Source organism: Marmota monax, unplaced genomic scaffold, assembly GCF_021218885.2.
Source record: "Marmota monax isolate L192 unplaced genomic scaffold, Marmota_monax_Labrador192_F-V1.1 WCK01_AAM20220418_F8-fsc00074, whole genome shotgun sequence".
NCBI lineage: Eukaryota > Metazoa > Chordata > Mammalia > Rodentia > Sciuridae > Marmota > Marmota monax.
In genome coordinates this window covers 5,253,106-5,277,636 of record NW_026694232.1, presented here as the reverse complement: position 1 = coordinate 5,277,636, position 24,531 = coordinate 5,253,106, and the positions used below count along the sequence as shown (strand labels likewise).

The following is a 24,531-nucleotide window of genomic DNA, read 5'->3' as shown; positions in this document are numbered from 1 at the left end:
TTCCTTCCCTGCTCCCAGGTTATCCATGCAACGATTCTGAGAGCTCTTTGAATTTGTCTTGTCCTCTTTGAGTGCTCTCACAGTTTCTGCTTTCCTTCCCTACCACATGTCCAGTGCTACAGAAACAGGATTTCTTCACATCAGCCAGCATTTATTGAGCATCTACTGTGTGCCAGTTAAGGTACAAAGGTCTGGAAATTCGACAGAGAGTAAAACAGTCTGTTCAGGTAAAGAGGATGATGGGGCTGGGGGAAGGGTAGGGATTGTGGTTGGATATCAAAAGGCAGAACTGTAGTTAGCTAAGAGTGGTGCGTGTGTGTGTGTGTGTGTGTGTGTGTATGAAAGTCAATTCCGACAGGGGACAGCATTCACAAAGCCATGTGGTACATGCAACATGAGAGGAGAAAGCAGGTCGGTATCTGAAGCCCTGCTCCTTCAGTAAAGAGCCCATCCCACATCTCAAGACACAAAGCTCAGTTGCCTAGTGTTTCCTGGTCACCATCCTCTCTGCAGCCAGGTAAAACCTTCTGACAAGTGCCCAGGGTCCCAGTGCAGTTACCTTTTCTCATCGTGTCTGTAAGATGAGGAAGTCCGGCCACTGGTCCATATGAACATCTTAGAAGATGGTGGTCCAGGGTCTCCTTTCCTTGCGGTGGAAGTCCTGGAGGAATGGCGAAAAGACCTAGAAGAGGTATGCATTATGATTAAATCTATTCCTTTGAGTTCTGGAACTTTGTATTAGCAACCAATATCTCTCAGTGGATTGACTTTCTTAAATAACACCAGGTTTTTGATGCCTCAGGGACTGGCTCTCCATGCTGGCTGCACAATGAAATCAACTGGGAATCGTTTTAAAAACACACTGATGTCTGGTCCCTCCTTCAGAAATTTGCATTCCATTTTTTTTTAAAAGCTTCGTCATTATTTCTAATGCTTTGCTAGACTCAAGCCACTGCTTTAGGGGCCTATGATTTTGATGTTAAGATCCTGTTTCCTGTCAGGTGCAGTAATCCCAGAGGCTCAAGAGGCTGAGGCAGGAGGATTGCAAGTTCAAAACTAGCCTTTGTAACCTAGTGAGGCCCTAAGCAACTTAGTGCGACCCTGTCTTAAAAGAATAAAATGGATTGGGGTTGTGACTTAGCAGTTAAACGCCCCTGGGTTCAAATCCCCAGTACAAAAAAAAAAAAAAAATCCTATTTCCCCTGTATTGTCTCCTTTAAAATATAATATTGGTATGGTTTCATACTCTATAGCATGTCATATTTCCCTTAGAATTTTTGTTCAGATTTGGTTACTAAAATTCTACTTTCCCTTTCCTCTCCAACATTTTCCCTTGATGCTGAGATGTGACACAAACTATCATCTTTTAACTGTGCTCTGCCAATGCTGTGGGTTCAGCTCCTGACAGTTGAGATGCTGTCTGATAAAGTCTAGCAGCAGTGGCTCCAGATACTCAGTGGCTCCTAGAGGTCAGATTTATAGACTCAAGAGGCAAGGAATTACAGGAATGCTGTATTCTTTTGATTATGTCTTGACTTTGGGAGAAGTTATTTCATCTCCAAATAGCACTAAAGAGTTAGCTTTTATTATTATTATTATTATTATTATTATTATTTATTTTCTACATAATAATAACTTTCTGTAGAGGAGGAAATATGAAATATCATAGATATATTAATCAAATATAAGAGTTAAGATGATATTTGATATGGTAGTGTATTCATATATGAACAAAGGAAAAAGTTATGTCTGATTCATCCTACTGTCTTTCCTATTCCCATGCCCTCTCCCTTCCCTTCATTCCCCTTTGTATAATCCAAAGTACTCTGTACTCCCCTGCTCCATTATTGTGGGTTAGCATCCACATATCAGAGAGAACTTTTGGCCTTTGTTTTTTTGGGGGATTGGTTTATTTCACTCAGCCTGTATTCTCCAGTTTCATCTGTTTACCAATAAATGCAAAAATTTCATTCTTCTTTATGGTTGAGTGATATCCCATTGTGTATATATACCACATTTTATTTATCCATTCATCTATTGAAGGGCACCTGGGTTTGTTCCATAGCTTAGCTATTGAGAATCAAGCTGCGATAAACACTGATGTGGCTGCGTTACTGTAGTATGCTGATTTTAAGTCCTTTGGGTATAAACCAAGGACTGGGATAACTGGGTTAAATGGTGGTTCCATTCCAGGTTTTCTGAGGAATCTTCATATTGCTTTCTAGAGTGGTTGTAGCAGTTTTTAGTCCCACCAGCAATGTACGAATGAAACTTTTCTCCCATATCCTTGCCAACATTTATTGTTACTTGTATTCTTGATAATTGCCATTCTGACTGGAGTGAGATAAACTCTACATCATGTTCAACCACAAGAATGGGATCCTAATTAGAATAAGTTATACTCCATGTATATATAATATGTCAAAATGCACTCCAGTGTCATGTATATCTAAAAAGAACAAATTAAAAAAAAAGATAAAAAATTAAATTTTTATGAACTCTAAAAAATGATATTTGATACCTTTGAATAAAGGAAGGCAGAAAGGTGATTCCTTCTCAGGTGCAAGTCAATAGTGTCTTTCTTATCAGTTAAAGCACAGTATTAATGATAAATGTGAGACTAGAAATAATATTGGTGACTGTATACTCTATTAGCTACTATATGCCAGGCACTTTGCAGCTATTAGCTATGCACACATCATGAGAGGCCTGTGCAGATATCCATGTTATGTTTATACCATGAAAACCCTGGAAGGTGAGCAGTGCTATTATTTTCAAATTATGAGTGATACTCTGAAGAGATTCAGATATTTGCTTACGTTTAGAAGAGGTGGAGCTGGGCTTCAAACCCATAGTTTTGGTTTCTGGCCTCCCGCTCCAGCCCAGTGCTTTTAAGCTGTAGTATGCATTTGAATTGGGGCTCTGTGCCAATGCTGGTTCTGATTCCATGGGTCTGTGGCAGGGCACAAGGTTCTGCATGGGTAACACCCTCTCCTGGGTGATGACAGTACTGCTGATTTGCAGGCTACACTGGGCAAAGGCTTAGGGTATGTACTCAGAGTATGTCATTGGTTATAAGTCCACTTCATCACTACCTAGCTGTCTGACCTTGAGAAAGTCACTTAACCTCTCTAGGGCTGAGTGTTACTTTAAATAACTTTGTGCCATGGAGAGTTTGAAACAGATAACCTTTAAGTTTGTTCTTAGCACCAGTATTTTGTGATTCAGTAAATTGAAGAATGAATGTAAGCATATATTAAGTCATGGTGCATTGACTTCCTGAGAACAGGTCCTAAGAGTAGATCACTGTCTACAACCCTTGGTCAGGACCAGAAGGTTAAGGCACAGGAGCTATGGGAGGTAGCAAAGCCTTAATAGTCAATAAAGATGCAAGAAGTTATCCTTCTCCCTTGGTATCCCAGGGAAATGAAGGGATGAAAGGACCACCTGAATGGATAACCTAGACAGTTTTAGGAAGATTTAAAAATTGAATCTTCTATCTCTTTAAATGACATGGATCTGGGTTATTTAAAGTTATTTATGTTCCTTTTAGAACATCTTTAAAATATCCAATAGAATAGGGATTAAACACGTTATTGAAACCAGTTAGCCTTCGGGGCATGAGAATGATTTTAATCTAAGTTGACTGAGTAATTTCCTAAGAATGAGGATTGGTATAAACTCTTGGAATTTTTTTTTGACATGGACCCTGGACGAATCTGATCACATTAGTTACTCCTTCAACGAAGTGGGGGTGTGGGATAGACAAAGAAAAATGGCACAATTTGAGCATAGGTAAAGCAATAAATTTCTAAGCACTGTCCTGCTGCTGGCTATTAGCCAGAATTTAACAGACACACCACAGAATTGTAAATGGTTTGAAATGATTCAAAGCGAAGGGTTTTAGCGATTTCAGTGTATTTAGGGTACTTTTCAGCTGCGAGCCATTACTGCAGTGCTGAATCTTGGCTCTGTTGTTTTAAGATGATAGACAAAGGGGAGATGAAAGATACATTTATTCTAATTGACTGTCTAAAGCTCGTTGGGAAGGACTTAACATCTCCTCAGGTTACTCCAATAAGTGGATTTGGAGTTTCTCCACTGCAGTTTTCTTTCATAAAGACAAACTTTTATTTAAAATTTGCTGTTCATTGTTAATTAAGATGAAAGTGAGGAGCTGCTTTAAGGACAACAATATAAAGATTCTGCAGAGGTTGAGGAAAAATTTCCAGGCTTCAAAGAAACTCCCAGAATTTAAAATATGTTAATGGAAGCTGATTTGGAGATTTCTTCCTAGCTCAAAGGCAGTCCTCTTGAACTCCTTAAGTAATTAACTCAACTCTGCTCACTTTATAAGACAAGGAACATTTCATGTGAATTGTGATTAGAAAAGTGATGCAGAGAAACAAAAAAGTACTTGAGGAAATTTTGCAGTTTGGAATCCTAGAGTGAAACAGAGACCTGTTATGCTTGTGGCTGCATAGGGCAGTGGGGCAGGTGGAGACATGGGTCTCAGGCCATCACTAACCCATCTAGGAATGGGGTGAACCTGGCAGAGCCACTACTATATGATGAGGACATATCTGAAAATCAGAAATCCTAACTGACATAATCATCAGTGAGTCTGTGGTGAGATTTCTTTGTCTCAAGAACTTATAAAGTGTCCCTTTGATGTCTCGGCACACTCCTTGCTAGCTTCTGCTTCCTTGATTCAGCTCCTGCCATTCACTCAGCCGCCCCCTGTCCTGCCCCCCACCACTGTTCCATATATGGTGAAGGAGCTATGCTGTATCCAAGCCATCTTGGATGTCCCCTCTTCTGCAAAGCCTTCTCTGACACATACAAGCAGCTTCCTCATCTCTACTTCTGCTAGAGCAAGGTGCAGTTTCTCCTCCATGTGCACAAATCTGCCTTCCCTGCTAGGTAGGCTGAGCATCTCCAAGGCAGGTCTGTCCCTTACACACCTATGGTACAATGCAGGACACATAGCAACACACTGGTTGTGTTTTCTGACTTGACCTCTAAGTATCTATCATATCATGTGACACTGGTGCAGTGTACTGCTAACCTCTCCTTCCTGACCCTTTTCTTATCTTGGGATGTTATTCCTTCTTTTTACTCCTCATTATTCCTTTTCTTTCCTTCTCCGGAATGTCATGTTCCCTCTGTTCTTTTCATTGACTTGGACAGCAAGTTTCTGTTGCTTGCTGAATTATCATTCAAAAAGCCCTTTGGAAAGGGCAGCATGGCCTAATGAGAAGAGGAGCAAGAACACAGATGGGGCTATTTGTTTATTTGCCTCATGGCATCACCACCTACCATCACCGTGACTTTGGACAAGCCAATTTAACATCTTTGTGTTTTAGTTTCCTCAACTGTAAAAATGGGACTAATAATACTTGCCTTTCCGGGTTACTCGGATGATTAAATTGGACAATACATGCAAAACAACCTAAGTAGATCATAGCACATAATAGGTACATACTAAACATTAGTATGCTTCTTCTCCCCCCTCCCTATTATTATACTTAAAAGCAGATGGATTGGATTTTTCTCTTTGTAAACAAAATCCAATTAAGCCTCTTTGTACTTGTACATTGAGAGTATTGATTTTCTTTTCTTTCTTTGGTCCAATGGGCCTGGTAGCTGTCAGAGGAAATATCGAGATGATAAAATCTGCAGTACTTCCTCTTTAGCCTAAATTCTGATACCCATCCTGAGCAAGAGGAGCATGAAGGTAGTGCCTCTGAAGGCTGGTGATACATTAAAATCACCTGGGTGAACTTTTGAAAAATATTGGTGTTGGGCTCATCCCTGAACAATGAGAACTTCTGTGGGTGGATCTCTGACTTTGGTGTGTTTTTTAAAAAAGCTGTCCAGGTAATTGTGATGTGCCACCAAGGTGAGAAAAACTGCCACAACTTCTCAGGTTCTTAATTCACCTAAGTGAAATCCTTTATAAATACCCCTGTCTCTAGAAGCTTCCTCTGGAGAGTAGTGGTTCTTCAAGTGCAACTCTGTGCAGTGGCTTTTCAATTCCTCTCAGTGTTGGGCCTCGAGGTGACAGCTGCAAGGACAAGAGCAAAGTAGATGCAGTTTTCTGGTGTCAGTGGCCTTGAGCTGTGCATATGGGAGACTCTTAATGCACTTTCCTTTATTGAATGAGAGCAGGAGCCAACAGAACTATTTAACACATAATTACATGCCTAATCTTGCATAAAATTGTAACACTAATGACATCACAGTGGAAGCCCAAAAGGTCACTCTGAGCACAGAAATTTAGGGTTGCTTCTGATGTGTGAGATTTTATTTTGCAGACAGCAAATTATATGTTCTCCCTAGGAGTCGAGTTGTTTTGGCTTCAGGGCTTTTTGGGGGAGAAGCCAAATGTATGGTGATAATTTTAGATCTAGTGATTTAATTTAGAAAACGTTGGTACTTATTATGAGCAGTTTTAAATGCCATTTGGATATTTTCCTCCAAAATCAACTACACACTTTACCTTATTTTAGTTCATTCATTTGTGCATCCATTTGCCAAATATTTATTAAGTGCCTCCTACATGCCAAGCACTGCACTGCATACCGTGGGTGCCAAGACATTCAGTCCTGCGTCTAAGCAGTGCATAGTCTATAGAGGAGTCAGAATAACAAGTCTATTCTAGATACTGGACCTGCTCTATTCAAGACTGCTATGACTTCTCAGTGGGAATCTTAAATTGTTCCTTTTCTTTCCACATGTTACTTAACCTCTCAACACGCTCAATTTTATATCATTGGTCATTTCCTTCTGAAAATGCTTTCCATTCTTGATAAAGAGGATGATACTTTCTTGGTTCTTCTTATTCTCTATAGACTCCTATAATTTCTTTTGTGGGTTCTTGTTTTTGACTCATCCCTTGACTGTTGTTGGTGTCATTTGGGGAGCTAGAAAGTACCACTGGACAATGACTACTGGACAATGCCTTATAACAGGAATGAAGAAGGCCTTTCTCCCCATTTAATGTCTAGGAGACAGAGTAGTCAGGTCATTTGCTGCCATTTTGCAGAGGTAAGGAGGAAGTGCATTGCTGAATCCTGTTGCCTCTTTGAGAAGAATCAAATAAAAGAATAAGTCACTTTTTAGACTTTTATTGCAGATTGCCTTTCATTTACTGGGGTAACTGTGAATGGATTCCTTGACTAGAGGTGGGGTGGTGGTCACTTGTGACCCCGTCACATGTGACATAGATCAACTGTTGTTCGTGTGTTCATGATGTGTTTGACTTCAGTTTCAGGAGGACGGATGTTAAGTATTGTACTGGCCCTTTAGCCTGCTAGTATTTGGCTCATTGAGCTCAGCAATGGGCTTTTTCTTCTTCTTCTTCTTCTTCCTCCTCCTCCTCCTCCTCCTCCTCTTCTTCTTCTTCTTTTTCTTCTTCTTCTTCTTCTTCTTCTTCTTTTTCTTCTTCTTCTTCTTCTTCTTCTTCTTCTTCTTCTTCTTCTTCTTCTTCTTCTTCTTCTTCTTCTTCTTCTTCTACTTCAGAGGCTCAGGGATTCTAATCTTCCTTATGTCATTGAGTAACCCTTTAACTACAGGAAAACACTGTCATGCCCCCAGCTTCCCTATCTGCTAAAAGGTGACTAATGAGTTGAACCCTATCCATTTAGTTGATTCAGCTTTTATTTCTCCAACAGATATTTGTTGAAGACGTCACTCTGTGGCGAGCACTGAGTTTGGATTTGGGGCTATAGTGATGGACACAACAGGTAATGACCCTCATTTTGGAGAAATCATGGTCTAGAGTGGGAAACAGACTGGTTAGACAAATGTGGATGGGTATTATCAATAAAAGACTGTTATGCATGTTTGCTGGATAGTGAAGTAAGCTTTGCCTCATGTCTATAGTCATATGTCAAAGGGAAATGATCATCTCAAAGTTTAGTTGACAGAGCTTTGAAATTAGTGTCAGGATGAAATCCCAACTCTCTGATATAGTGATTATGTAACATAAACATATTGTTAAACTTCCCTGAGCTTCCTTTTCCTCATCAAGAAAACAGAATAATAACAGATATCATACCGGATTGCCATGTGGATGATTTGAAATAATATATGGCATTAAGTAGGCACTCAGTAAATATTAGTTTTTTCCACTTTTCCCCCACAATTGGTCATACTGATACATCAAGCCATTCTGTTTGATTCATTTTTACAAAAAAAAAAAAAAAAACACTTTGCAGAAATGGAGAACACATTTCCACATGGTCTTAATTAGTCCACTATTCCATAATTCATTTCTTAATGAGCTTTTCAAGTGGATAATCACAACTGATATTCAGTTTCATTCCTTCCATGCTACGTATTTAAAGCTAGTTTAATTGTTAAACATTTCACTCTATTGGGCATCACACATGCACAGCTGGTGTAAAAAAAAAACCTGCTCACAGCTTAAGTGTGCCTTTTAGATTGCTACAAATGACAAATTCATGCTGAAATTATCCGTTCCTTCTCAGTGCCCGTGGCTTAGCTCTTCTACTTCAATTGAGAATCAAGGGAGTTAAACTATACTAGCTCTTTATAGATAAGAACTGGAGATGGCAACAACACGCATAAGCATGGGAGTCACTTTTCTAGACCTATATAAATAATGCATTTACATGAGTTATTTCATTTAACACAGAGTAACTCTTGTGAGAGTCCTTTCTATTTACCAGACAAAACTGATATTCAGAAAAGCAAGTAAAATTTCCCAGACCACATAGCTATTAAGTGGTGAAGCCAGAATTTTAGTGCAGCCCTGTTCAAGTGCACAACAAATGATCTCTCTCCCTGTATATTTTTTGCTAGGCCCACCAAGTACCAAAATCCCTATCAAAGAAATGCTTGCTCAATAATAGTGGCAACATTCAGCTTATTTATTCCTTGAGTATTGCAGTTTGCATTCCCATTACATTTACAGAGAAAGGGAAGATGAGATGTGGTAGAAGAATATGACAGCAGTGAGCAGAAGGCAAGAAGGTACAACACAGAGAGGTGGGCCGGGTCCAAGCTCTGCTTCTCACTTTGTGTCACCTGGGCAGCTTTCTACTACCTGTCTACTGCTGTCTTTTCTTCTTTTTACATTTAAAAATTTTATTCGTTCTTTTTAGTTACATATGACAGTAGAATGTATTTTGACATACTATACATTCATGGAGTATAACTTCCCATTTTTGTGGTTGTACATAATGTGGAGTTACACTGGTTGTGTATTCACATATGAACATAAGAATGTTATGTCTGATTCATTCTACTGTCTTTCCCATGTCCATTCCCCTTCTTTCCTCCAACTCCCCCTGTTCAATAAGTTGAAACTGTTCCTCCATATTGTTAGTCAGCATCTGCATATCAGAGAGAATATTTGGCCTTTGGTTTTGGGGATTGGCTTATTTCATTTAGCATGATAATCTCCAGTTCCATCTATTTACCAGCAAATACCATAATTTCATTTCTCTTTATGGCTCAGAAATAATCCATTTGTGCCACATTTTCTTTATCCACTCATCTGCTGAAGGGCACCATAGCTTAGTTATTGTGATTTCAGCTGCTATAAACATTGATGTGGCCATTTCACTATAGTATGCAGATTTTAAGTCCTTTGGGTATATGCTGAGGACTGGGATAACGGGGTCAAGTGGTGGTTCCATTCCAAGTTTTCCAAGGAATCTCCATACTGCTTTCCAGAGTGGTTTCACCAATTTGTAGTTCCACCAGCAGTGTATGAGTGTATCTTTCCCCCCATATCCTCAATTCTTCATAATTTATTTCTTTTCTTTTATGTTTCATAATGTATAGCATGTGTATGTATATGCGATATTTATATATCTATGCTAATATATGAACATATGTAATATAATGTATTAAAAGTCTCTGCAACATGGAAGCATTATGTATATTCTATTATCATTACTTGGGAGTGGGTTAAATACATACTAGATCTGGAAAATAACTGGGTCTGTGTAACATACCACAGTTCAACATGTTCAGTAAACAATCATAAATGTGGTCTTTAATTTTTCATGGAGAAAGGAGTGGAGGAAAGATTAAGCCCTGGAAGTAGCGTGAGCCCTGCCACGAACTCTTGGGTAATTGGCTCACTGTTACACCTATTCCTCATTCTAACATGAAGGAATTGAAACAGATGATTCTAAGGTTTCCTTTGAAAAATTTCATTTTGTTCTGCTTTGGAAAATTGCAATTAAGGTCTGTTCCTTTGACTTATTTGATTTCTAATCTGTCTTTGGTTAAATATAATTTCTATTTTATGTTCTGTTGATTTCTTAAATGAAGTGTTTAGTAATGCTCTTGGGAAATCTAGTAAAGTCAAGGGAGGGGAGATTAAGCACCAAATGGGAAGGCAAAATGAAAATCCTCATTGATCTTGTAAATGATTTCTATGCACCCACATTCCTATAGAGTTTGGCATCTAGGGCACAAATCTTGTCCTGTTTCATCATCTCTTTGACCTTATTTCCTCTACTCCCTATTCTGCATTGGCTCTGAACCCTGTCACTCATCCAATTGTTTAACTGCTGCTCTCTCCCAAAGGGGAGCTAATGATCTGATCATGGAGATTTCAAGTGTTGTATCAACTTGTGAGGGAGATATTTTGGGGCCAGGAAAATATGGGTCACAGATCTTGCTGTGTCCCACCATGGTAGTCATTGGGTGAACTATAATTAAATCTGTCCAGTCTCTCCCAGTAGTGTCTCTGCACCGACTGCTGATCATATGCGTAAAGCTCTATTCCTGGAGGAAACCAGCATTATGGACGTGGTGTTCTCAGCCTCAAACTGAGTCATCCAGCCTTTTAGTCTTGCCAACTGGACAAAGATTGCTTTGATTTATCCATGTCTTTTACTGCTGAGTGAAATAGTGGTAAGAAACCAGACCTCTGGAGTTGAAGATGACTGAATTTGAGCTCCATTTCTTTCCTTTGCTCTCAATATTGCTCTGCATGCAAGTTAATTAACTTCAGAGTCCCAATTTCCTTATCTATGGAATTGAGATATTAATGCAAACTTCAAAATTTGTTGTGAGAATTAATTAAAATAATAGTCTTAACATTATTTACAGCTATCTTATATGCAGCTATTTACACATATGTAAATGAATGTTTGTATATGTTATAAACAAATGTTTGTTTATTTATATATGCCAATATACCCTGTGTCAAATTAATATACCATTATCTTGACTGAAGGGAATTGAAACAGAATTCAGAGAAATCATTGAATGCTAGCATTTTAAAGCTGAAAGATATGTCAGAGATATTCTGGGCCAGATGCCAATACTAGAGTAGGTATTTTTTTTTCCTGGATAGTTTTTTTTTTTTTTTAAAGACTGCAGGTAAAAAGCCCCTTGGAAGCAAATAGGTCTAATAGTAAAAGCAGGCTTTTGCAATGCAAAGGGCACTGAGCAGGCAAAGAAAAGGCACTTTAAATTCTACATCTTGCTTTGCTTCAGTGCAAGACTGTATTTAAAGATATAAGGAAAAAATAGTAAGAAGAGTAGTAGCTCTCTTTTGATGGCTACTCGTCAGAGAAAAATCTATTCAAATGGCTTGAAGTCTATGGTGAAAGATGCTTGAAAATATTAAATCAGATATTTAGTCCTTTCAAAAAACTGTTTTCATAATTATATGGAAAAATACCTGATATGCTAATGATTTGATTTCCGAGGAATCTCTGTTAATGATATAAATACCTTGGAGTAGTTTGTTTAAAGAGCTTGCATTTCCTACATTTTGTAGCATATAGATTCTTTTTTTTTATTAGTTGCTCAAAACATTACAATGATCTTGACATATCATACATTTGCATTTGGATTCTTGTGTTCTAAATCAGGGACTTAAAATCCAAAGGAAACCACCTAAAAAGATGAGTATCTGTCAGAATTTGGGAACCCGATTTCTCCAGAAGGTCAGCCAACTTAGGAAGAGGTAGCAGGGATCAAGGAAACAGAATTTCTTTTACCTCTCACTTCCACTCCTTCCTGCTTTATGACATGTGCTGAATTAATTAACCTCTCTGAATCTCGATTTCTTTATCTGTAAAAATGAAGGCTTAAATATCTACCTCTGACAATTGTTTCACTAGTGAGCAAAAATATATGCTATTGATCTGGGATAGGCACAAATGGATGTAAATTCTCTCCCCAAAGGAACAGATCTGGTCAGTCTATTCAAAACTTGCCACTGGGAACCGGAAGAGCTGCCCCTTCTGTGGTAGGGGAAGTAGCCAAAACGTGAAGTGTTTTCTTGGGAAGATTAAATCAATCCAATAAGAAGCAGTTACTGAAATTGGTCTTATGTTACAAGGGTGCCAGGTGCAGAGGGAATGAAAAAAGTGATCTTGGGGAGAAGTCTAGAGGTGGCATTACTCCCCGCTGTTCCTCATGCCCTATCTTGTCAGCCACCAAACTTGTGCAAGTATTATCTTAACAGCTGTAGAGAAGCTCTGTCCAGTAGGAAAATAATGAGAGCCACACATCCAGTGCTCAATTTCCTAGTAGTCACATCAAAAAGAATACATTAAACAGGAAAAAGTCATTCTAATATTCTCCAATATTATCATTTCAATATGTAATAAAACAAAAAATCATTAATTATATAATTCACTTTTTAAAAACTACGGCTTTGAAATTCAGTGCATATTTTATACTTCTAACATACTGCAATGCATACTAATCACATTTGAAGTGTTCAATAACCACAAGTGTCTAGTGCCTGCTATTTTAGACTTCTAGAATCTGTTTTCTGTCACTATATCAATTTTAGCAACAACAAAATAATACAAAAACAAATCAGTATTTTCATTTATTGAGGACTTTCCATGTAATGGGTTTTGAGTTTTATATGCATTAAAGTAATCATCCTATGAGGTATGTGTTATTTCTAACCCTCTTTATAGATGAGAATGCTAAGGTTTAGAGGGATTAAGAAATTGGCCCTGAGGTCATGCTACTTGCTATTGTTTAAGTGGCAGTCAATGCGGATCATGACACGTTTCCTGAATTATTTGAATAGTCTCCTAACTGGTTGGCCCACCTTACAGTAGAACATTTTGACAACTGTGTCAAGATAGCCACTTCAAATTGTAAGGCCATTATTTTATTATTATTGCCTAATAATTTATGCAAAAAAACATTTTTGATCTTCAGCTATTTTTTATCCTAACCCCCTCTTATTATATCTATGAGAAATCTAAAATCACTCATTGCATTCCCAACTCTGAGTTTAGAGTAGAGGGTTGGAGTAAAGTGCAGAGATGGGATGGACACAGGTTCTAGAACTAGAAGGGAGGAGTTCAAACATTCCCAAAACAAGGGAATGATAAATGTTATTTAAGAAAGAAATGCTTGTCACCCTGGTTTAATCATGACAATGCTGTATGCACAACATATCCCTCAAGCATCTACAACTATTAGCTTAATGTTCTTTTTATTTGTAAAAATTTTTTCATATTCTTAATTGGTGCATCATGATTGTACATACTGGTGAGATTTATTGTTACATATTCATATATGTAGACAATATAATAATATAATTTGGACAATATCATTCCCTAGTGATATGGTATTTTTAATAAGTAAATTGCACAGATATGATAGAGAAGGAATATATAAATTCTATGTGACTTAAAAGACACGTTGACCAATTACAAAGTATGAACATTTTTTGGATTCTAATTTATAAATAGTAAAGGAAAAAAAAATCATGTCCTCTTCTGTTTCTCCTCTTTATCTCTCCCAATGCAATTCTTCTAGATTTTTCCCCTAAAATATGTATCTAGTCAGTTTGCTTGTTTATGAATATTCATTGATGGCTTCCAATTTCTTGGGATTACCCAACATTTCACAGTGCCCTATTTCAAGGAGTGAGTCATAAATGTGAACTTTAGGGCAGTTTTCCTGAAAGAGGTAGCAACTGGTAGCCAAAGAGAATGAAAAACACTGGGCAGATTTTTCTGGAAGAGGCAACTGAGCAGGCTCACTGGCATGAGCATTTTGTGTGTGTGAGAGGTAGGAGCTTGGAGCCATTTGAAGTGGAGGGTCCATGTGGTGTAGCTGGATGTCTGAACAGCCATGAAAACCAAGTCTGGGCAGATATTTGGGGCAGTAGGTTTCTTCATTGCATGTTTTTGCTCTGTAAGTACAAATAGAAGATGAGGAGGTTCGCTTTTAAAGCAGTGATCCTTACTCCTTTATCACCATGCACCATCTCTTGTATTTCACTCTGTGTTCCAGATCTTGAAGATCAGTCTTAGTACTGGGCATTCAGAATCAATGAAAGCAAAACTAATAACTAAACAACTAAATGAGAACATCTCTTTTGTGGAGGTGATGAGAAAGCATCCAGTATCAGGTCCCAGGAGCTGGTTTTGAAGATGCTAGAGCTACAAGGAAGGGACACTGTAACTGGCTAGTCCAGAGTCAGTGGGTAAGTCTAGGTGAAAGAAGAAAGTACAGGTATAAAATCTAACATTAGACTGTATTCAAAGTCCAGTGTGTTTCTTGGGGTGAAAGATGGTCCAGGACCATCAAGAATGACACACTGGCTCTGAGATTTAGACATGCTTGGCTCTGTGAGGCAGGGAGTGAGTCTGGAACAAGTGAGAAAGGGGCTGTGGCATGATAGTGCACGCACGTGTACATGCATTTTATAGGGCAGTGAGTTTGGCATCTGACTGCTCTGGGTTTGACTCTGCTTTCTAGTTTATTGACCAAGTGATATTGGATTGACCATTAAGCCTGCCTTAGACTGCTTCCTTATTTTTAAAATGAAATTATTATTGGTATATAGTGAACATTTAACTGAGTGGCTCTTGTTAACAGATTTATCTCAACACTTCACTTTTGTTAAGGTCAGATGATAACCTTGTTTCTTTTTTTTTTTCCCTGATATTTCTTATCCTACTTAAGCTGATGCTTGGGATCAAAATAAAGCTCCCTTTAAACTTCCTTTTGCCATATTGCTTTCAAAACATGTTAATGAATGGAAATGAACACTGCAAGCAAATTGTAGAGGAGGAAAATGATCATTGTGTTTTTCAAGGAACGAACTGCTGTACGAAACAAAAGGAAACCCAGCTGCAACAGCCAGGGCATTTGGTGACAACTGCCCATCATGAATCATGGGCCAGGGAATTATTTCAGATGGTGTGGTATGAACCGAGATCTAGAATTTACTCTTCACTTGGTACTGAGGGAAATGAGATGACTGATCAACCCAAGCTGGTTACATAAATATTTAAGCTTTTTAGAATTTACTGAAAGCAATCAGTTACTATAAGTGCCTGTTTGCTGTTAAATGACTTAATAAGCCCTTTGTCATCTGGAACTCAAAAGACCCTTGGAAATTATTGTTCCCCTCTGCATCTGTTGTTTCAATCCTTTTGGAATATGATCAATGAGGGGTTATCCAGTTATTAAGTACCTCTTGTGTTGAGGAACCCGCCTTCCCTGGAGGCCACCCCTCCCATTGTTAGACATTATGGTGGATGGAAAGTGTTTCCATAATTTGAGGTGGAATGGGTCTCCCCAGAGTTCCATTATTGCTCCTGATTCTCCATGCTGGATTGCTTTCCAGATGGTTTAGAACAACTGTAACGTCTTGGCAACACTTCTTCACTGTGAACTGCATGTAAGTTCAACCATTTTTCACACCATGTAGTTTCAATTTCTCTTCTGATTATGGTCACCCTCTGAAGCCATACTTCATGCACATTGTCTCTCCTAAAAGCATCATGGACATTATGGCATTTATTATTTAATGGTACTGTACATACTTTAGTTAATTTAGTTGCAACACAACCCCTCTAGTACAGATACTCTTCATTCCCAGTCTACTTATGAAGAAGGTAAAGCTAAGGAAGGTTAAAAAACCTGCTCAAAGCAGTAAGTGGAGGAGCCAGGACATAAACTGTGGCATCCCACATTAGGAGTCCACACTCTTAAACACTGTATAATTTTATTTTTCTGAATATAGTACCTCAGTGTCATCTGATTAGTGTTGAGGATGGGAAAACTACCATCTTTTATTTATTCATCTTGAGATCACATTAACATTCCTGGCTGGTATGGTTGAGCAGGTATATGCAGGGAATTAAAAGTCAAGAGTCAGATTCTGAATTTTGATACCTGCTTTGCAAAAGGCCATAGAGAGGTCCTAGGTTTTACCTTGAAGAAAATGAAATCCTATCATGTGCTAATCATTATTGTTATTTTAACTGTCTTTTCTTTGATTTCCCCTCCCCCCAAAATCGAGTCTGGCTATGTTGCCTGGGCTGGCCTTGAAGTCTTGGGTTCTAGACCTCCTTCTGCCTCCGTCTCCTGAGTAGCTATGGCTATGGGGGTGCATCTCTGTGCCTGGTGCATTAATTATTATTTTGAAATCCATTATACGTTTTTTAAACAAGGAAGTAGGACATACAATTACATTACATATTTGAAATATTACTCTGAAGGCAGTGTTGGGGATAAATTAGGTAAGGATAAAACTACAAGCAGGGATTTGGATTGTGACGGCAATCCAACGCAAGCCCTGATGGGGTTGGGGATGAAAGGGAATGAAGAGATCAGGCGGTGTTTGGAAGGTGTAGAGTCAGAACCTGATGAATGATTGAATTAAAGGGAACAATGATAATGAAGAGAAGAATTAAAAATGACTCCAGGCTTCTCACAGGGAGCTGGTAGGTGGTGGCATCACTCTCCAACATGTGGAATGTAGTGAAGTGAAATGTAAAGTGCTGTGGAGCAGGGTTTGGCTGAAAGGAGTTGTGGGAGAAGCCTCGGGGTGGGTGGGAGGGATAAAGTAAAGGAGGGAAGCATCTAGAGAGTGCTGCAGGCTGTGGGCACATAGAGGACTCAAGAGAAAGTTCTGGGCTGTGGAACCCGGGGATGAAGCATCAGTTAATGGATGCTCTGAAGATTACAGGTGAAAGAAAGCTCCATTGACTAAACCTGCTATGGTGGGTGGTGGTCTTCCTCCAGGTTTAGACAGCATGCTGTGGTTTGGCTTTGTTCTTGGGAACCCCAGAGGATAAAGTCCCTGAGCTGTCCTTGATGTCTTCCTGTGTCAAAATTCAGGGAAAATGATTCTAATTTTCTTTATCGCCTTGTCAGCTGTAAATGAATTTGCATTTACATAGGGAATAGCGTGTTTGACAAGAACCATATTCGTAATATCAAAATGTTCCCCCAATATTCTAGAAGGGTGGTCATTTGGTACAAAAAGGAACATTTTTTTTTGCATTGTATTTCTGATAATAGTGATTATCTCTCAAGAAAAAAAATACTTCAATTTTAGAAATATAATATTTTAGTGTGAAAATGATAGTTAAAATCTATTTTATCTACAACATAAATATTAGGTCATTCCTCTTCAATACTCTCTCTTAAGAAAAGTTAATTTCCTTTTCTTTATCACTTAAATAGTCTGTGGGCTTTTCATTTACTGATACATTCATTTATAAAACATTTGTTATATAACACAGGTATTAGAGACTCTTCTGAATGTAAAAGATTAATTGCCTCTTTTCAGATAGTATCAGGAATACGGGAAGTCTTAAATCAAGTGCTTCAGTACAACCATGTACTTGGTGAATTGGCAATGAATATTAATTGGTAAACTGTTGGCCATGTTTGATAGTCTGCTTATTTTCATGTGAATTATACATTGGTTCTCATTCCAGAAAGTCAAAATGCTATTATGACATAGCTCTAAACTTTGGATATAGAGTCAGGCTGCAAATATCACATGGCATAAAGAAAAAAAATGGACCTGGTTCTGGTAGTTCTAGACCTGCATTTATGTAAAGATGGTTCTGGGAGGGCCAGTAGCCTCTGTAAGTTGAAATCTTTTGATATATTACAAAAGAGTTTGTAGGTAAAACTCAGGTCAAAGGGACAAGGAAAACACTGAGATGCTAGATGTAAGGAACCTGTACCATTTGACTTCTAGAATTGTGCAGCTTATCCACAACATTTGGGCTGTGAGTATAGTTTTGAGCTATTTTTCTTACTGTCTGCCCATTATGGATATATCCTCAGTGGCAATGGGGAGAGAGAAGGGTGGCAAAGTCATGTCAAGTTTGAGTGGAGAAAAGGGAAGTTCCTGTACTTCCAGAAACACTTGTTGGCAAGCCTGACACTTTTGTCTCCATTCCCATTGGAGCTGGGTCCCTTGGTGCCTTCCCTGATTTTAGTTACCATGGGTCTGGGTTGATGTGGACACATCTCCCCTGGAATAGAAAGCAGGGCAGAGGATTACGTCCCCACAAGGAATCCAACCAAGCTCATCTGTCTGTCTGTTCACCAAGCCCCCATCTCAGAACATCTGATTCCTGGAATTCCAAGTTTTTTCTAACTCATGTGTTCCAGATTTCATACATTTCTCCAAGACCATGAGTTGGAAAGAAGGTAACATGTGTATCAGCGACCTGAGGAATAGAAAATTCTGTATGATTGCTTTTCCTATCCTGCTCTCCCTGGCGTTTCTTACCCTGTCTCCTTAAGGTTCTGTCTGAAGAAAGGTGTAGAAATGAAAGCTAGGACTGTTTCTGCTGAGATCTGAATGTCCCCCAAAATTCATGGGTTGAAATTTACTCTCCAATATGATAGTATAAATGGGATGTTGGGTGGTGATTAAATCTTAGGGTAGGTCCTCATGAATGGGATGAAGGCCTTTATAAAACAGTCTCCTTGCAAGCGTTGGTCCTTTTATGGGCTTCTGTTGTCCACCATGTGAGGATGCCACTGTGAAAAGATGCCATCGCCTTAATCTTGGACTTTCCAGCCTCCAGAACTGTGAGAAAATAAATTTCTATTCTTTATCAATGACCTAGTTTGTGTTATTTTTGTTATAGCAGCCTAAATGGGTAAGATAGTAACTTAAGCAGAAAATCCTGTGTTAAAATAACTTTTAGTTACTATTTTTGAATGAGGACACACTGAACATTTGATCTGTGGCTGAGGTGACCATGTAATGGCTTTCTGTGGGTAAATGAGAACCGGTGAATGGAGAACTCCTAACCTTATTCAGCTCAGCAATTATTTCAGCAAGAGAAAATAAGGTAGCATAAGCTTTTGGGTGAATGTCCTTGAGGAATTTCTAGAGTCCCCAAAGGGAACACTGATATGTATGGTATGAGTTACTGAGGAGAGCAGGGAGGAAGAGGTGGTGGACAAGCATATGTGGTAATTTCCAAGACACACAGTCTCCTCACTACATTCCAGTTATGATCATGCCCTAAGTGAAAAGTGTCCCATTCTGCTAAATAAAACATTTGACTGACAAAGGAAATATATCCTATTTATTATCCTGGACTCAGATGTTTTTAAAAAAATTGAGCCTGATTATAGAGCATTTACTGCTATAAAGGAATAATCTTCCATGCAAATACAAAAAAGTTAGCAAGAAAGCATTGAGAGGAGTAAATTGTAAGAAAATAATGAATAGGAAATAATAAATGTTTATTATGTATTAAGATTGTAAATCAGAGTTCTCTAGGTCTAGAGCAAAGGGAAGGGAGGACAGCAGGCTTTCCTCTCCTGATTCTATTCCTAACTCAGAAAAGATCAGGCATGATGTGTGCTCGGAGCCTGCCTGGGACCCTAAGATGCTCTTCCCTAAAGTGACAGAGGCAAGTACTGTGGATTCTGCTGGCTTTGAGTTCAAGGGAAACCAAAAGGGGAGTTCAGGCCAAACTAATTTCCTGATCTGGTATAAGATATGGTAGCTGAGGGCGGTTAAGCAGAGATGGAAAGTGATTACCACTGGCATGGCAAGGTACCTGCTGACTCCTGTATGCTCTGTTTCTTTAAATCTTGCCTTGTAGAGTCATTTTAGACAAGTATTTATTGAGCAGCTACTATATGCGAAACACTGTTATCTCTGTAAAGAAATTTAGCATTTATAAAAGAGATCTTCATAAAACTTCTGGGTTAGACAACAGGAAATTGTAGAAATAACCATTTTGGCCTAAATAGACAGCAATGACACATGGCTCAACCTAATACATTGAAGTGAGGATAAGGAGATAAAGATAATAAGACTGTGAATAGGTCATGTCAGTTGTTGGTAAATGCCTTGGAGAATATTACTTAGCTGTGAGAGAAAGATGATGGTTTACATATCCTTGGCCTTGGTAATAGACTGACATTTTGCTGAGAACCTGAGGGAGGTGAGGGATTGAGCCATGAGGTAAGGAAGTTTAGGGTTGCAGACTCAAGGCAGAAGAAAGGCATCTGAATACTCTGACGTGATAATGTACTCATGTTTTCTTCCCCCTTTATAGAAAAGGAGTAATCCAGGTGACAAGAAGACATAAAGGCTGAGTCACACAGACCTGGGTTCCGATTCTGCTATTGAGCAAGGATGTGAGGTCTATTTCCTGGAAGCCTCAGCTTCCTCTCTCAGATAAAGCTAATAAAACAATATGGAGTGTTAGCTGTGATTAAATGAGATAATGCATGTAAAGTATCTCACAGTAAATGTCGTATGTAAATTTTGGTGATAATATAATGCATATGGACACTGTTGGAGTGCTTGGCTGCTCTCCACAACACTTTCACATATTTTAACTGATTTTAACTTTGGGAGATTTTTTTTTTAACTGAGAACCATTTTATGGTGGTTTGTTTTATATGTAACGTATAAAATTAGACAAAAAGTAGACAATCTGTCTCAAACACTTTCACTAAAACCTTGTGACATTTATGAACTAAATAAAAGTAACTGAGTGAAAACCATGTTAGGCCCTATCATCTGGTCATTGAATTCTGTAAAATCCACAGTTGGTCTCCACCTTCTGCTAGCTGTGGACCTGAGCCTGACCAGTACTTAAGGCAGTGTCGAGGTTAACTTGATGCTCCTGACAGTTACCTTTATGAGTCATTAAAATGAGAGGTCTGCCTTGACTGCTGTCCCCAGGTACCTGCTGATGGAACCTACGTATTGTCTTCTGATCCTCAGAATTTGGGCCCTGAGTTGTTCTTGTCACAGCCTCTCTCAGAGCCTTGATCCTGCACACCTGCCTGGTTACCAGGCCCTCTAACTAGGGTATCTATAGCATTTGATGCCCAAGCTAGAGCACCTCTGAAACTGAATAAGGAGCTATAAAATCATGAAGGGACATCCCTATAGATAATCTTGTACCACTGTGTTTGGATTTGCATAGGACAGTCTGATTTTTTTTCTGTTGTTAAACCATTGGTACTTCTCTTCACTCTCCAATTGTCCTGATTGGCGCAATAAATTGTAAAACCCACTGAGTTACAGGTAGAAGTTTTTATGTTAAAAGTTAACGTAATTAGAGACAATTCCTACATCATACTTGGATCTAAGTATATTCTGGTTCATTTATATAATTGATTTATTTTGATATCAGTAAAATTCTAGTTACTATGACTTCATAGGATATTTTAATATGCTGCAGAACTTGTCCATTATATATTTTTTTCTCCATCAAAAAATTTTCAACTCTTTTTTTGTGTGTTTTTCTCCTTAAAAAACTGTAGAAATAGCTTGTCACTTTTATGGTTTAAAATGGGTAGCAAAATACAGTTTAATAGGAGGAGTTAGTTCCAGTGTTATCTAGTACAATAGGGTAACTGTAGACTACAACAATTACAATATATTTTTAAAATACTTAGAAAAGAAGGGTCTGAAACTTCCCCAATATATAAAATAAGATAAATGTTTGAGGTGATGGAAATGCTAATTACCTTGATTGGATCATTACACATTGTGTACATGCATTAATTATCATTTTGAACTCCACAAATGTGTATAATATTAGGTGTCAATTAAAAACCTTCATAATTTCAATTGGAATTTCTCTATATTTTGGGGGTGTTAATTTGGAGAGAATCAACATTTCTTTCTTTTTTTTTTTTTTTTGGTACTAGGAATTGAACCTGGGGCACTTAACCATTGAGCTACATCCCCAGCCCTTTTTCTATGTTTTATTTGTAGACATTGTCTCACTGAGTTGTTCAAGGCCTCATTAAGTTGCTGAGGCTGACCTCCAACTTATGATTCTCCCTCCTCAGCCTCCTGAATTGCTGGGATTATAGGTGTGTACCACTGTGCCTAGAGAGAATCAACATTTTATCAAATCAAGTGCTCATTTCCTCCTTCCTGTCTAGGTTATTATTAATGTATACTGTAGATCTGCCCTTCTTCTGCTCTGTCCACCTTTAGAGATACCTCACTAGTAGAATTCATTGCCTCTTCCCAATAGTTATTATTTTCTCCCTGAGCTGGATCTCTTTTGTTTGCACAAACTGCACCATCTCTCGGTGTCTTGAGCAGGGCCAGACTCCAGTCCTGTGCCACCTCAGCAGAAGGGCACTGTTCTTTCCCATTTCACCCTGGTGCAAGAACTGGTCATGTAGGGACCACAAGACATGATAGAAGTACTTTCTTTAAGCAGTGCGAGCTGTTAGTATTCTCAGTGAACCTGAAAATGCATTTGCATCATATATACTTTAATGGGAAAATAATGGCCAAAAATATCGAACGGGTCCAAGGAGTTCAAGGTAAATCAGAGATCATACACAGCAGGAGTGGAGCACTAAATTGATAAGGTCAATGAAGGAAGGCACATTTGGAAAACTGAAGGAGTCTTGCACCGCAGGTGGCAGGCTAATTTTTAACATTATCCTTCAGGTCAGTTGAATGTTCAGACCAGCATAAATGTCACCAGATCAGGTGGTGTCTGTGGGGCTTGTTTTGCTTGAACTTTACAGCCCCTTGGGGTAACTGCATATCGCTGTCACTTTGCTGCTCAATGTTAGGGTATCATTCAGCATCCTCATTTAGTTTCATTCATGCGCAAAAAAAGAGCAATGCATGAAAATAAAAACAAGGAAAAAAAAAAGCAGAGACAAGTCAGGCTTAGGTTTTCATTAGCTCCTTGAGGTAGGTTGTGGCTTTTTGATTCCTCTTATAGTTTAGGTGAGGGGGATTAAGACACAGGTCAGTAGGATCTGTGAGGAGAAAATGCACATCTGCTGCCTGAGAGGCAAGTACTCATTGCCTATCCCTAGAAAAGGCAGAGCTCCTTTAGGGAAGGGAAATGGCCAAGCAGGTGTCCTGACAGCAAGGCCTCTTGACCTTTGAAAATCCATGCCTCCTGCAGTGCACTGCATTCTATTTTTCACCAGCCAAGAAAATGTTGTCAAGTTTTGCTTTCTAGAATATATATTACTGAAAACATAAACACACGGAATATGCGTCCCCCCCCCCACCCCGGCCCCCAATGATTTGTTTGATTTAGGATCACCATTTAGAGTGTAGTGTGTAGTCTTCAAACTGCTCTAAAGATTTTATGTCTTTAGAATTCTCAAGGGTGCTACAATTTGCAAGGCAGAAATCACAGAGCAAGTGTGCCGAGCTGGGAAGATTGTTGAGCTCAGCCTTATGGGGTCTGCGGGGAAGCTGTGGAAGTCAGGTCAGGCAGGAACTTTCTAGGCAGTTGCTTTAAGCTGCGTGGGGTTTGGGGAAACTGCATAGATGGGGTGCTGCTGCAGTCCTGGGGCAGCAGGTGGCCCAGGCAGCAAGGTTTGAGGACCAGGGAGAAATCAAGTCTAATAAAGAGTTGCTGAAAGAAGCTTTGAATAAATGGTTTTGGGGAGGGAGGATCTGCCCATGCTTAAATTTCTATCTGCTTGTAGAGGGTATGGGGGAAGATATCATTCCTTGGAAAGAGACTTGGTAAAAGCCAGTTTGGGTATCAGCCAAATGCATATACTTACAGCCCGTGATGTTGCAAATGAGCAGATCAAAGGACAGAGTCCTGTACGATGATTGGCCTGATAAAAATTGTATATGTGGCTAAGGAAGGCTTCATCTCAGAGAGAAAGAGGTACAGACCTGCATTTAACACTCAGGCATTGGGTTGTAAACATCGGATTGGTCTTGGTTGACATTTACGGTTGAAGAGACAGAGAAGGTGGAAGGGGATCACTTCGTCACAGCTTCGGCATCTGACCTCAATGTGAGCACAAAAACGAATCCGTGGTCCCACTCACAGGGGCTGTAGATGGATGGAGAGGATGTGCCGGGTACTGGCTCCTTGCACAAGTTCCTACCTTCATCATTTCTTCAAGAGTTTTACACAAATGATTGCTTTTTAAGAGTTCAATTTGTGTTTCCTCTTACAACATCATTTTTCTAACGCAAGCCACAAGATGGACCAGATTTATTTAGGCTCCAGGGAAAATTTATTGCTTTTATAAATATAAAAGAATATTGTAAAGTTGGAATCTACTCTTACTGTCTATAGGTCCATTATTCTCCTACTGACCCTAGAAACATCCTGAAATCATGAATTTGATGCAGTCTTTCCCAGTTCATGTTCTACATATTACATAGCTTTGGGTGTTTCTTAAATGTACATATATACATGGCATTTAAAGTGTATGCTTTTTTCACCACATTCTTTTTTTCATTCAACATTATGTCTTAATAGCTATAATTTTGATACACATTGGATCAATCATTTT

The 24,531-nt window shown here is 38.8% G+C and overlaps 1 protein-coding gene across 3 annotated transcripts in view; it reads right to left on the bottom strand.

Moving 5' to 3' along the window:
• Kcnmb2 (potassium calcium-activated channel subfamily M regulatory beta subunit 2) overlaps window positions 1–24,531 on the bottom strand; it is a 250,360-nt gene that overhangs the window by 42,935 nt on the left and 182,894 nt on the right. For all 3 annotated transcript variants that reach the window (XM_046466872.2, XM_046466873.2, XM_046466874.2), the window contains exon 2: window positions 560–682. In XM_046466872.2, coding sequence (XP_046322828.1) covers window positions 560–615 — 56 coding nt within the window. In that variant the 5' untranslated portion in view covers window positions 616–682. The remainder of the gene's footprint in view (window positions 1–559; window positions 683–24,531) is intronic.